This window comes from Oncorhynchus gorbuscha, linkage group LG06, assembly GCF_021184085.1.
Source record: "Oncorhynchus gorbuscha isolate QuinsamMale2020 ecotype Even-year linkage group LG06, OgorEven_v1.0, whole genome shotgun sequence".
In the NCBI taxonomy this organism is placed as follows: Eukaryota; Metazoa; Chordata; class Actinopteri; order Salmoniformes; family Salmonidae; genus Oncorhynchus; species Oncorhynchus gorbuscha.
This window is the reverse complement of record NC_060178.1, coordinates 23852730-23864815: the sequence shown is the minus strand read 5'-3', so window position 1 is coordinate 23864815 and position 12086 is coordinate 23852730. Positions and strand designations below refer to the sequence as shown.

Below are 12086 nucleotides of genomic sequence, written 5' to 3'. Positions count from 1 at the left end.
TGCTCAATATTTCAGAATAAATAACCTTTATTTTCCAGCTAGATCACATACATTGTTTCTTTCCTCAGCAGCTGCTAGTTTAAAGATGGCACTGCTCATCAACTCTACACACTTTCTTCCCCACCTGATACTAGAAACACTTTCAAAACTCTTAAGTGTTGAGGGTCAGGTAAAACCGGTATTCTGTCTTTAGATGGCAGTCATGACTCTCATGGTCTTGTATGCATTTGAAGAACTTGCTTGCTCAAGTGTAATAAAGTTGACTGCAATTGCATTGGACTTTGTTGGTGGTATGGAGCTCCAGACCTTCAGTGTGTATGTCAGTACAAGCTTCAACAGAAAGCTATGACATCAGTTGAGAAAATAACAAAATACAGATACATCACCTTCATTTCCTCAACTTTTGAAAATAATATTTTTCATTCCATATACAACTTCAACAAACACTACAAGCCAGTCTTCTTGGTAAGCTTATAGTTCATTTCCAGGTCTTCCTGAAACAATATGGGTCACCAGCTTTATATGGAAGACCTGACATCTCTAAACTGCAAGGGCCCTGGCATATTCACTTTCCACAGAGAATGGAATAGTAGTTTACAAAGGGACCTGTGGATTGCATTAGATTACGTAATTAAAAAAATTCAAGTATTTCAAAAGAAAAATGGTGAAAAGTGCTGGAAGCCAGAATCAAAAATCTGATTTCTTCCTATTCCAATGTACAAGGAGTATCATTTGTACTGACAAAGTGGCCCAAATAAACCCCCAATAATTACAACTCAGAATTACAGAAGGACCTGAACATATACAGTAGGTTACAGAGACATTCCACACAGCATATTCATATACATGAAGTTTAGGTATGTGTGCAGTGTAATAAGATCAAACCCCAGTCCATACCGGTCCTGGGTATTATTGGATGTAGAAGGTTTCAGGATGAACGGTAACTTAACTTTGATACGCTATCAAATGTCCTCTATGTACCCTTGTATTAGATGAAGGTAACTCGGGAGAGAACATGTAATGAACCAGTTTTCAGAAAGACAAACTCAGTTCAGTGGCGCAAGTATAAAGAATGTCACACTGCTTGACAAGACTGATGAGCTGAAGACAGTTCTTTTAAAAACATTCAACTTAATAAAATGGTTTAAATAAAGACCAGAGGAAAGAGGCAATGTAGGCAAAATATATTTACAGTATTTAACAATGGTCACAGTTTTTTTACACAGAATCGTTATAAAAAACATTCCAACAAGACCAGGCAATTCCGCAGATAGTATGACAACGTCATAACACATAAGAAACAAGAAAATATGGCTTGAATGATATGGTTCCATCGCATTGAAAAAAGTGATTTGGATGCTCTCTATTGGACAAGGTAGGTGCAGAAGTTCAACATTGAGCCATTTGCTTTAACTAAATCTACAACTTCATTTGTCATTGGCCATCTCTTATTCCAGGGCCGCGCTACAACAATGATATACTTCCATCAATACTCTGAAACCAGACCAATGCAGACAGAGCAAAACAATAATAAATAGGAAAACGTTTTTTGACGAGTAAACACTGGATGTGAAGAAAACTTCCATCGGTAGTTTTTCAGCTGGATAATTCTTTCACATCCAATGGGTCTTTGGTCCAAGTAAGTATTGACTTTGGCAAATGAAAAATAAATAATTGTGAGTAACGCCTTTTCAAAACGTAGCCCAAATATCTACTACCATTTCCTATGGAAACGTTGGATACTATGCCATTTAGTCTCAAGTATCAAAGCACATTAACCATGCCTCATCACATACAAATCTACTTCATCCACCATGCATTATTGTTCATCACAAAACAAATAAAGTTTAAATAAGCTCACCAATAACTCATCTTCAAAAATCAAAGACTCACAACGCCTTCTCATGGATGTTTTTCCTTAGAACACCCACAAATGTGAACAATAACCAAAGCAGGAAGCTAACAAAACATTTTCACAGGAGTAAACAGGAACTACACAGGGAGTGGTGGTCTGTATGGTGTATGTGTGAGAGACTTCTGGCTGCAGGTCTTTTGTTGCGGTTCTATGAAGTGCTCTCCAAGGCCCTTTAATTCCAGGCCTATTTGGGGGGAAGGGAGTTGTCAGGGGTGCTTGGGGTCACCACCTCTTTGTAGAAATGCTCTACTTGCTCTTTGTACATCTTCATGACCACTGGCCTCTTCAGCTTCATAGTGGGGCCTGAGAGAGAAAGAGAGACTGCGTCAGCTATACAGTGTGTACAAAACTTAGGAACACCTTCCTTATATTCAGTTGCACCACCCCTTTTTGCCCTCAGAACAGCCTCAAATCGTCGGACTCTACAAGGTGTTGAACGCATTCCAAAAGGATGGTGGCTCATGTCGACTCCAATGCTTCCCAAAGTTGTATCCAGTTGGCTGGATGTCCTTCGGGTGGTGGACCATCCTTGATACACACAGGGAAACTTGAGCGTGGAAAAACCAAGCAACGTTACACACCCAAACCGGTGTGCCTGGCACCTACTACCTACTACCATACCCCTTTCAAAGGCACTTAATGTTCTTGCCCATTCACTTTCTGAATGGCACACACACAATCCATGTCTCAAGGCTCAATCTTTCTTTAACCTGACACCTCCCCTTCATCTGCACCGATTGAAGGGGATTTAACAAGTGACATCAATAAGGGATCAAAGCCTTCACCTGGTCAGTCTGTCATGGAAAGAGCAGGTGTTCTTAATGTTTTGTACACTGCTGTTATGCTCATTGACACCCACCACTGGATAGGTGGGGAAAACTACAGTGATGACATGGTCTGCAATAGACTGAGAAAAGGGCAACAAAAACTATTATATTGAAATTGGCTATATACATCATGGAAACTAGAGCCCAGCCTATGTAATGACCTGGGGAAAAAAAACATGGCACTAAACCAACATGCACACAGTCTTCCCCAGCCACCCGCCTCCCCTCACCCAGCTCTCCCCCAGTGATGGAGAAGTCCTGGTCTAGGATGATCCACTTCTGGATGCGCTGAGCGTTGGAGGTGGCGTTGTCGTTCACGCGGTTGATGCCCTCCTGGATAGCAGCATGGATGACCCGGTCACGTCCGCCGGCAATCTCTGAGACTCGCGTGGCATTGCTGCCCAGCTTCCGGCACAGCTCTACGGCCTCGGGAGTCAACTCATCCTCAGGAGCACCAGTGTCTCCATTCACCTGGCACTGAGGGGGTAAAGAGACATGTAGTTTTAGTCAGTGAGGGAGATAAAAGAACAACATATGCATTTTTCTTAGAAGGCAGTCTTGTGCATGGATAATTTTTTATGTTTCATTAATGAATGCCATTAACCCTAGTCTAAGCCGGGTGAGGGGGCTAACATATGGAATTGTTTTAAGATGGATCATTAAGCTATTTGATTTAGAATTTTAAGACCCCTTAAGGTATCAAAAAATATAAAATTATTGGATGAAACATTCAATCTGGCATTGCTATTAGCCAATAGAAACACCTCGATTAACAGATTCCCTACATGGAACAGATGGCCCCCTCCCCAAAGAAATCTAAAGGAAGTTTGTTCTGAATTGTCTGTCCTATCGTGTTTGTGAGAGTCTTCGGCTTTCAAAGGAGTGGTCATAATAGTTAGTAGGCCAAACCGAAAAGACGCTAGACGTTTTTGTGAGAAGACCGATTTTCGGGATGTCTCCTGGTCTGACAAAATGCTTTAGCTCCGTCACCTTCCACCACAGATGCGGAAGAGAGATATCGGAGGATTGAGACACAGCCCATGCAAAAAACATCTCTAGCTTAAACTGACCGATTTTTATATTATGTTAATTGACTTCCGTGGGGGTGCGACCATTGTAGGCCAAGGGTTAACTGACAATGATACTGTTAACATAAAATGACAACGGCTAGGTTCCAGTTTAACGTTTACTAAACCGTATTTCCACAATACATGGTTGCCATTGCACTCAGGCCAGGTCCATCAGCAGTGAGACTACCATGCAGGCATACTAATAACAAGAGTGATAGCACAGTAATAACAGAAATATAGGGATACTTAAAACACAAACTTAACAGACAGCATAAAGAATGGCAGTGTACAAAATGTCCACCAGAAGTTGCCTTAACATAAGTGGAATTGTGATTTCAGCTAAAATATTAGAATCCACTATGACAGTCTTGCCAGATCCTATGATTACATGATAAGGAGTTTACATAGCACTGTGCAATCTCAGAGGCTGCATCTGATTACACATGGTATTCCTCAACTATCAGATACTCTTGAAGTGGCTGCAATAGATGGCCATCTAAAGGATGTTACACAATGTAAACTGTATAACCTTGTTCCAAATAGAAATGGTTGTCAGAACTTAGAAGATGACCTTTGAGTTAAACAGGGTATGAGTTGGGATGGAGATTTGGTTTTACACCAAGTGCTGTAGCTAACTGGTCATACCTTAATGGTGAGCAGCATGGCGAGGAACTTCCTCTTGTCTCCAATGAGCATGGCGTTGCTAACCAGCGACACAGCCTCCTTCACAGCATCTTCAATGGGCACTGGAGGGATGTTCTCTCCACCCGCTGTGATGATCAGCTCTGGGAACGCATTGAAACGGAGGTTTTAATTAGGATAATTCTAACTTGTGGAATCTTCCATCAACTAACAGGCTTTCAACTAACTTCAGTCGGTTCCGTTTAAAAGTGGGTTCTGGGTTATAGTGTGTAGAGAAGACTGCGTACCTTTGATGCGTCCAGTGACGAACAGGAAGCCGTTGTCGTCGTGTTTGCCCAAGTCTCCAGAGTGCAGCCAGCCCTCAGCGTCCAGGGCATCCTCTGTCTTGTCGGCCTGGTTTAGGTAGCCCATGAAGACGTGACGCCCCCAGAAGCAGATCTCCCCATTGCCCTCCTGGTCAGGACTGTGGATCTTAGTCTCACAGCCAGGGATCAACTTCCCAACGCTTGGGAGACAAAACACTTTAACCTGCAGTTCTTAAATCACATACATGAAGAATATACAGTAAAATCGACAGCAAATAAATTTTCTAAAAGCCAAGGTATGCATGTGCTTGGGCCTGTGAAATTAATTAATTTGTATTGAGTTAGCATGGAAATATGTAATGTCAGGCATTGTGTGTTCAGGGGAGTGTGGAGAGTATCTGCTGTAAGATACCTGGTGAGGCGGAATGCATTGGGCAGAGAGATGGTGTGAGGTCCAGTGCTCTCACTCATTCCGTACAGCTCGTACACTGGGATGTCTAGGCTGAGGAAGAACTCCAGGGTATCCTTGGTGATGGGGGCGGCACCTGTGTAACACTTGGTGCAGCGATCCAGACCCAGGGCCTTACGGACCTTTCTGAACACCAGCCTATTGGCTAGGCGGTAGTTGACAGGCGTCCTTGCCATAGCTCCATTCCTGAGCAGGCAGGAGGGGAAGCAGGAGTTTAAGACAACATCAGAATAGCTTTACTATATCTTTATACCTCAGGCTGTAGTTCACTACTGTACATACTGTGCTAGCATTATTATACTGTGCGTGGGCATGAGAACTTCTCATCCTGTTCTGTCATGTTTGTGAGTTGTATTGGCCTTAACAAAATCAAATCAAATCACTAAGAAGTCAGAACCACAGGTGGTGCAACAGGTAAATTAGAACACAGATCCCCCTCACCCTATTCAATAGGCTACATACTGGTTCATACTGGTATACATACTGATTCATCTTGCTGAGGTTAGTCTTCAGCCCCACTCCTTTGGCCCAGACTGCCACCTTCCTGCGCACAGTGGACGACTTGGCCCCGACGGACTTCATCTTCTCCTGCATTTTCTCCCAGACGCGTGGTACGCCCATAAAGGCTGTGGGACGCACCTCTCTCATCGTGTTGACCAGGGAGCCCTGAGAACAGACAGGAAGGGAGGCACACACACTGAAGGGGTTGGTAATCACAAAGCATGTGTGTGAGCAGTGTAATACAGACACTAGCACATTAAGACAGTTCAGCTCCTGAGGAGAACTGTTCAAAAGCATTTGCAACGTAGTGCATTTAGTAAAGCTGACACTTATTTTAAGCATAACCTTTTAACCAGATACACTAACGCAGTGTTTCGACATGTCAAATAATCATCAAACGCTCGGCAAGTTGAATCAGGTGTTTTTGTCCAGGGCAACATCAAAAAGGTGTGCTTTTGGAGCTACTTGAGGACCAGAGTTGGGAAACACTGCACTAATGAACTGATCAATTGCAAAACAAAGAGTTGTCTTGTGTGAGTAAGTTTCCCCCTCAGGAAATCTATTCAACTTAAACTGCCTCCTGGATTATACACTAGGTTTAATCTAAAATGAAGGGGAGGACAAGTGAGAGTAACAGACTGCAGAACAATCTTCTCAGTCACATGGAGAATGTGGAAAAGGTCCTCTTCTAAATAAGAATAGACCATCACCTTCAGTGCATCTGGCTGGGCGAAATAGGTTGCCCCTCCAACCTTCATGGTGACCCAGATGTCCACCATCTGAGCAGCGATATGGCTGAGAGGCAGGTAGCTGACAACTATCTCCTGAGACTTGGTGGCTTCTGTCAGCTGGACATGGCGGCCTACAGCTAATGCTGTCCATGTCAGCTACAAAGAGAGAGCGAGAGAGAGAGACAGTCATTAAAACACCGGTCATTCACAAGTAAACTCGGAGCAGAGGTGGATTTGAATAGATAGGAGGCTACATTTTTACACGTTTACATCACGACACTGATAGTGCATCATTCTCATAGATCTTTACAATGGAACCTAATGTGCAGCCATTTTATTGGTCACGTACACATATTTTGAAGATGTTATATATGCTTATATTCCTAGCTCCAATGGTGCTGTAACACCTAACAATACAAAATACATGCAAATCAAAAAAAATCTAAAGCTATTAGAATAAGCAATGTTAGAGTCTGAAATATAAAAATATATGACGGGGTGTATTGATATTATGGACAGTATACGAATAGAAAATGTGTACAGCAGTAGTTGTGGGGTGGCAGGGTAGCCTAGTGGTTAGAGTGTTGGACTAGTAACCGAAAGGTTGCAAGTTCGAATCCCCGAGCTGACAAGGTACAAATCTGTCGTTCTGCCCCTGAACAGGCAGTTAACCTACTGTTTCTAGGCAGTTATTGAAAATAAGAATGTTTTTAACTGACTTGCCAAGTAAAATTTTTTTTTTGTATAAGATGAACCATGACTAGAATACAGTATATACATTATTAAAGTGACCAGCGGTCAATGACTATTTACATAGGGCAGCATTCTAAGGTGCAGGTTAGAGTAACTGGGTGGTAGCCAGCGAATAACAGTGACTAAAATTCCGGGCAGGCTCCTGGGCGGAGGCCGGCTAGTGGTGACTAACAGTCTGATGGCCTGGAGAGCGAAGGCATTTTTCAGTTTCTCGGCACCTGTACCGTCTTCTAGATGGTAGCGGGGTGAAGAGGCCGTGGCTAAGGTGGCCGAGGTCCTTGATGATCTTACTGGCTTTCCTGTGACACCGGGTGCTGTAGATGTCCTGGAGGGCAGGCAGTGCGCCCCGGTGATGCATGGGCTGACTGTGCCACCATCTGGAAAGCCCAGCAGTTGCGGATGGTGCAGGTGCCGTACCAGGCGGTGAAACAGCCCGACAGGATGCTCTCAATGGTACATCTGTAAAATATTTTCAGCCTCCTGAGGTTGAAGAGGCACTGTTGCACATTCACCACACTGTATGGGGCCTCCCGATTGGTGCAGTGGTCTAAGGCTAGCTGTGCCACTAGAAATTCTGGGTTCGAGTCCAGGCTCTGTCACAGCTGTCTGTGACCTGGAGACCCATGGAGCGGCGCACAATCAGCCCAGCGTCGTCCGGTTAGGGGAGGGCCTGGCCGGCAGGGATGTCCTTGTCCCATCGCGCACTAGCGACTCCTGTGGCGGGCCGGGCGCAATGCACGACGACACCGTCGCAGGAGTGAAGTGGGCATTGTGTCAATAAGGAGTGTGGCTTGGGTTGTGTTTCGGAGGACGCACGGCTCTCGACCTTCGCCTCTCCCGAGTCCGTACGGGAGTTGCAGCGATGAGACAAGACTAACTACCAATTGGATACCATGAAATTGGGGAGAAAAAGGGGTACAAAAATAAAGGTAAAACTAACACTGTGGACCATTTCAGGTTGTCAGTAATGTGCCACCGAGGAACTTTAATCTTTTTGCCCTCGCCATTGCGGCCCAGTCGATGCAGATGGGGGAGTGTTCCTTCAGCTGTTTCCTGAAGTCTACAATCAGCTTCTTCATTTTGTTGACGTTGAGGTTATTTTCCTGGCACCACTCCGCCCTCACCACCTCCCTGTAGGCAGTCTCGTATTTGTTGGTAATCAGGCCTACCACTTGTGTTGTTTGCAAACTTGATGGTTGAGTTGGAGATGCGCGTGGCCACTCAGTCATGGGGGAACAGGGAGTATAGGAGGGGGCTAAGCACATACCCTTGTGGGGCCCTGTGTTGAGGATCAGCGTAGCAGAGGTGCTGTTGCCCACCTTCACTGCCTGGCAGTCTAATGTTACTGGTGGGTGTCACTCACATTGTCATGGCTGAGCATCACTCCTTTGGGCTGCCCCGTGGTCCCTGATGTGTAGATAAGTGTGCAGCACTGGTTGGGTTTCTGGATAGCGATGATGTCATCCAGATGAGTGTTGGACTCAACACGGCCCAGCTCCATAAACTCCGCCCACTGTTTAGAGAATACAAGATAGTCAGGATTAGAGGTCGACCGATTATGATTTTTCGACACCGATAATTGGAGGACCAAAAAAGCCGATACTGATTAATCGGGTGATTTTTAAAAATGTATTTGTAATAATGACAATTACAACAATACTGAATGAACACTTATTTTAACTTAATAAATAAATAAGTAAATTAATAAGTAAATAATGAAACATGTTCAATTTGGTTTAAATAATGAAAAAACAAAGTGTTGGAGAAGGAAGTAAAAGAAGAAGTATAAGTGCAATATGTGCCATGTAAGAAAGCTAACATTTTTATTTTTTATTTATTTTTCCTTTAACTAGGCAAGTCAGTTAAGAACAAATTCTTATTTTCAATGACGGCCTAGGAACAGTGGGTTAACTGCCTGTTCAGGGGCAGAACAACAGATTTGTACCTTGTCAGCTTGGGGATATGAACTTGCAACATTCCGGTTACTAGTCCAACACCCTAACCACTAGGCTACCCTTAAGTTCCTTGCTCAGAACATGAGAACATATGAAAGCTGGTGGTTCCTTTTAACATGAGTCTTCAATATTCCCAGGTGAGAAGTTTTAGGTTGTATTTATTATAGGACTATTTCCCTCTATACCATTTGTATTTCATATACCTTTGACTATTAGATGTTCTTATAGGCACTTTAGTATTGCCAGTGTAACAGTATAGCTTCCGTCCCTCTCCTCGCTCCTCCCTGGGCTCGAACCAGCAACACAACAGCCACCATCGAAGCAGCGTTACCAATGCAGAGCAAGGTGAACAACTACTAGAAGGCTCAGAGCGAGTGACGTTTGAAACGCTATTAGCGTGCGCTAACTAGCTAGCCATTTCACTTCAGTTACACCAGCCTCATCTCAGGAGTTGATAGGCTTGAAGTCATAAAACAGCGCAATGCTTGACGCACAATGAAGAGCTGCTGGCAAAACGCACGAAAGTGCTGTTTAAATTAATGTTTACGCGCCTGCTGCCTACCACCGCTCAGTCAGATACTTAGATACTTGTATGCAACGCAGGACACGCTATATAATATCTAGTAATCTCATCAAGCATGTGTAGTTAACTAGTGATTATGATTGATTGTTTTTTATAAGATAAATTTAATGCGAGCTAGCAACTTACCTTGGATTACTGAATTCGCGTAACAGGCAGTCTCCTTGTGGAGTGCAACGAGAGAGAGGCAGGTTATTATTGTGTTGGACTAGTTAACTGTAAGGTTGCAAGATTGAATCCCCCGAGCTGACAAGATGAAAATCTGTCGTTCTGCCCCCAAGGCAGTTAACCCACCGTTCCTAGGCCGTCATTGAAAATAAGAATGTGTTCTTAACCGACTTGCCTAGTTAAATAAAAGGTATTTAAAATATAATTTTAAAAAAAGGTGCCCAAAAATACCGATTTCCGATTGTTATGAAAACTTGAAATCAGCCCTAATTAAAAGGCACAGAAGGCATTGATCCAACTTCTAATGTTCGAATGAAATCGAAAGAGTTTGACACGCATACCGTGTAGAGGTTTGGTCTCTTCTCTTTAAGTGCATCTTTGTACTGGATAATGGCTTTCATGTGTGGCAGCTTGTCCTGAACCTGAAGTAAAAAGAGGAATAAACTGATTAAGGTTAAAAAAAGGATGAAGGTATCCCTGATGTATTGATGAATCTAAAGCTAATCTAAAGCTCTCCATCCTCTGTGTTTACCTGTAGGATCTTCTGTAGCTGTTTGTGGTTCTCCACCACGATAATGTTGGCCTTGCAGTTCTCTGCTAAGTACTGGCACGCCTCTGGGGAGTTGGTGGTGTAGATACCCACTGCAAACCCACTGGCAACACAAGACAACAGTGAGTCATATTGATTCATGGTCCATAAAACTCAAGATTCCTTTCCCACAGACAGGTTTGGCCACTCTGCTAGGTAAGTATGTATTTCATAAAGTTATGCTCATCATGAAAGAACAATCCAAGAACAGTCTGTACTAGGTGTGTTACGGTTCACCAAACCTGAGGTTTGGTATATATATTGCATTAAAAAATATAAGTAAAATGCCATTCACAATGTACCTTGCATTGTCTGTTGTTTACCGGATTGTCACGACTCTGATGCTACGTTTGTAACTATATGGGAGGTGGGAATTTACTAGTTGTGACGTCGTAAATACCAGTTGGATGCATTCATGGGATTTGAACTTGTCGAGAAATGCAGAGTGGCTAATTTCCAACAAGCAGTGTCAACCGTAAACTAAAAGTACAGCCATCATGCTTGTAAACAAATTATAGAGTGTTCAAAACGTTGCGTTTAACTGCCGAAAAATCTGTTAGAGGGGCCATTTCCTTAGTAGGTGACAGAGGTCACCATGTGAGAAGTGAGTGCTCAAGATGATAGACTAGTTTCCCCACTTTGAGGGCCGTTCAAGTGGATTTTTCACAGTCGTATGTCTTAACTTCCCACTTGGTTACGATGGCACCATGACACTGCCTTCAGTGCCAAATGCATATGTGCGACTCTCAAAAGGCGGTGTGTCACACGGGACATATCCAATTCTGAGGTAATGTGATGGGCCATCACGGTTAAGTAAGCGCAACAGGGTGCATTGGACAATTCATTGGAAACTTCTGAATATTTGCTGAAATGGGTGCAAGAGGGAAGTTAGTAACATGTGTTTCAGTCTTGCGCCGGTATACTGGGTTGATGTTGGCGTAAATGTGTAAACATATGAGGCGTTGGCAGCTGCATTATTCTCATTGAGTGCGGCAACATTTATCGCAGCTGTCTAAGGCACTGAGGTGTCATTTACAGTCCCTGGTTCGAATCCAGGCTGTATCAGATCCGGCCGTGATTGGGAGTCCCATAGGGCGGTGCACAATTGGCCCAGCGTCGTCCGGGTTTGGCTGTCATTGTAAATAAGAATTTGTTCTTAACAGACTTGCCAAGTTAAATAAAGGATAAATAAAAAAATCCACAACTGACCATTGTCGTTGTAATCTACCAATAAGCAAAAATGTTCCCAAACTGGAGATTTAAACGATGATACATTATCCTCCAATTCTGGTATATTAAGCCCACCACGCCATCGTGCAGAACTACACTGAACAAAAACGCAACAAGTATTGGTTCCATGTTTCATAATCTGAAATAAAATTTCCTTCTCTAAAATGTTGTGCACGAATTTGTTTAAATCCTTGTTAGTGAGCATTTATTCTTAGCCAAAATAATCCATCCACATGACTGGTGTGGCATATCAAGAAGCAGATTAAACAGCATAATCATTACACAAGTGTACCATGGGCGGGGAAAAATAAAGGCCACGAAAATCTGCCATTTTGTCAACACAATGCCACA

General features: G+C 43.3%; 1 protein-coding gene across 3 annotated transcripts in view; it reads right to left on the bottom strand.

Annotated features, from left to right (window-relative positions):
* Positions 1-1172: 1172 nt before the first annotated feature.
* The window catches only part of LOC124037721 (long-chain-fatty-acid--CoA ligase ACSBG2-like), a 55397-nt gene continuing 44483 nt past the window's right edge, over positions 1173-12086 (bottom strand). For all 3 annotated transcript variants that reach the window (XM_046352713.1, XM_046352712.1, XM_046352714.1), the window contains 10 exons: positions 10449-10569; positions 10258-10338; positions 8577-8726; positions 6440-6616; positions 5713-5894; positions 5172-5414; positions 4742-4959; positions 4458-4597; positions 2973-3219; positions 1173-2218 (listed from right to left, as the gene is read on the bottom strand). In XM_046352713.1, the coding sequence (XP_046208669.1) occupies positions 2100-2218; positions 2973-3219; positions 4458-4597; positions 4742-4959; positions 5172-5414; positions 5713-5894; positions 6440-6616; positions 8577-8726; positions 10258-10338; positions 10449-10569 (1678 nt within the window). In that variant the 3' untranslated portion in view covers positions 1173-2099. The remainder of the gene's footprint in view (positions 2219-2972; positions 3220-4457; positions 4598-4741; positions 4960-5171; positions 5415-5712; positions 5895-6439; positions 6617-8576; positions 8727-10257; positions 10339-10448; positions 10570-12086) is intronic.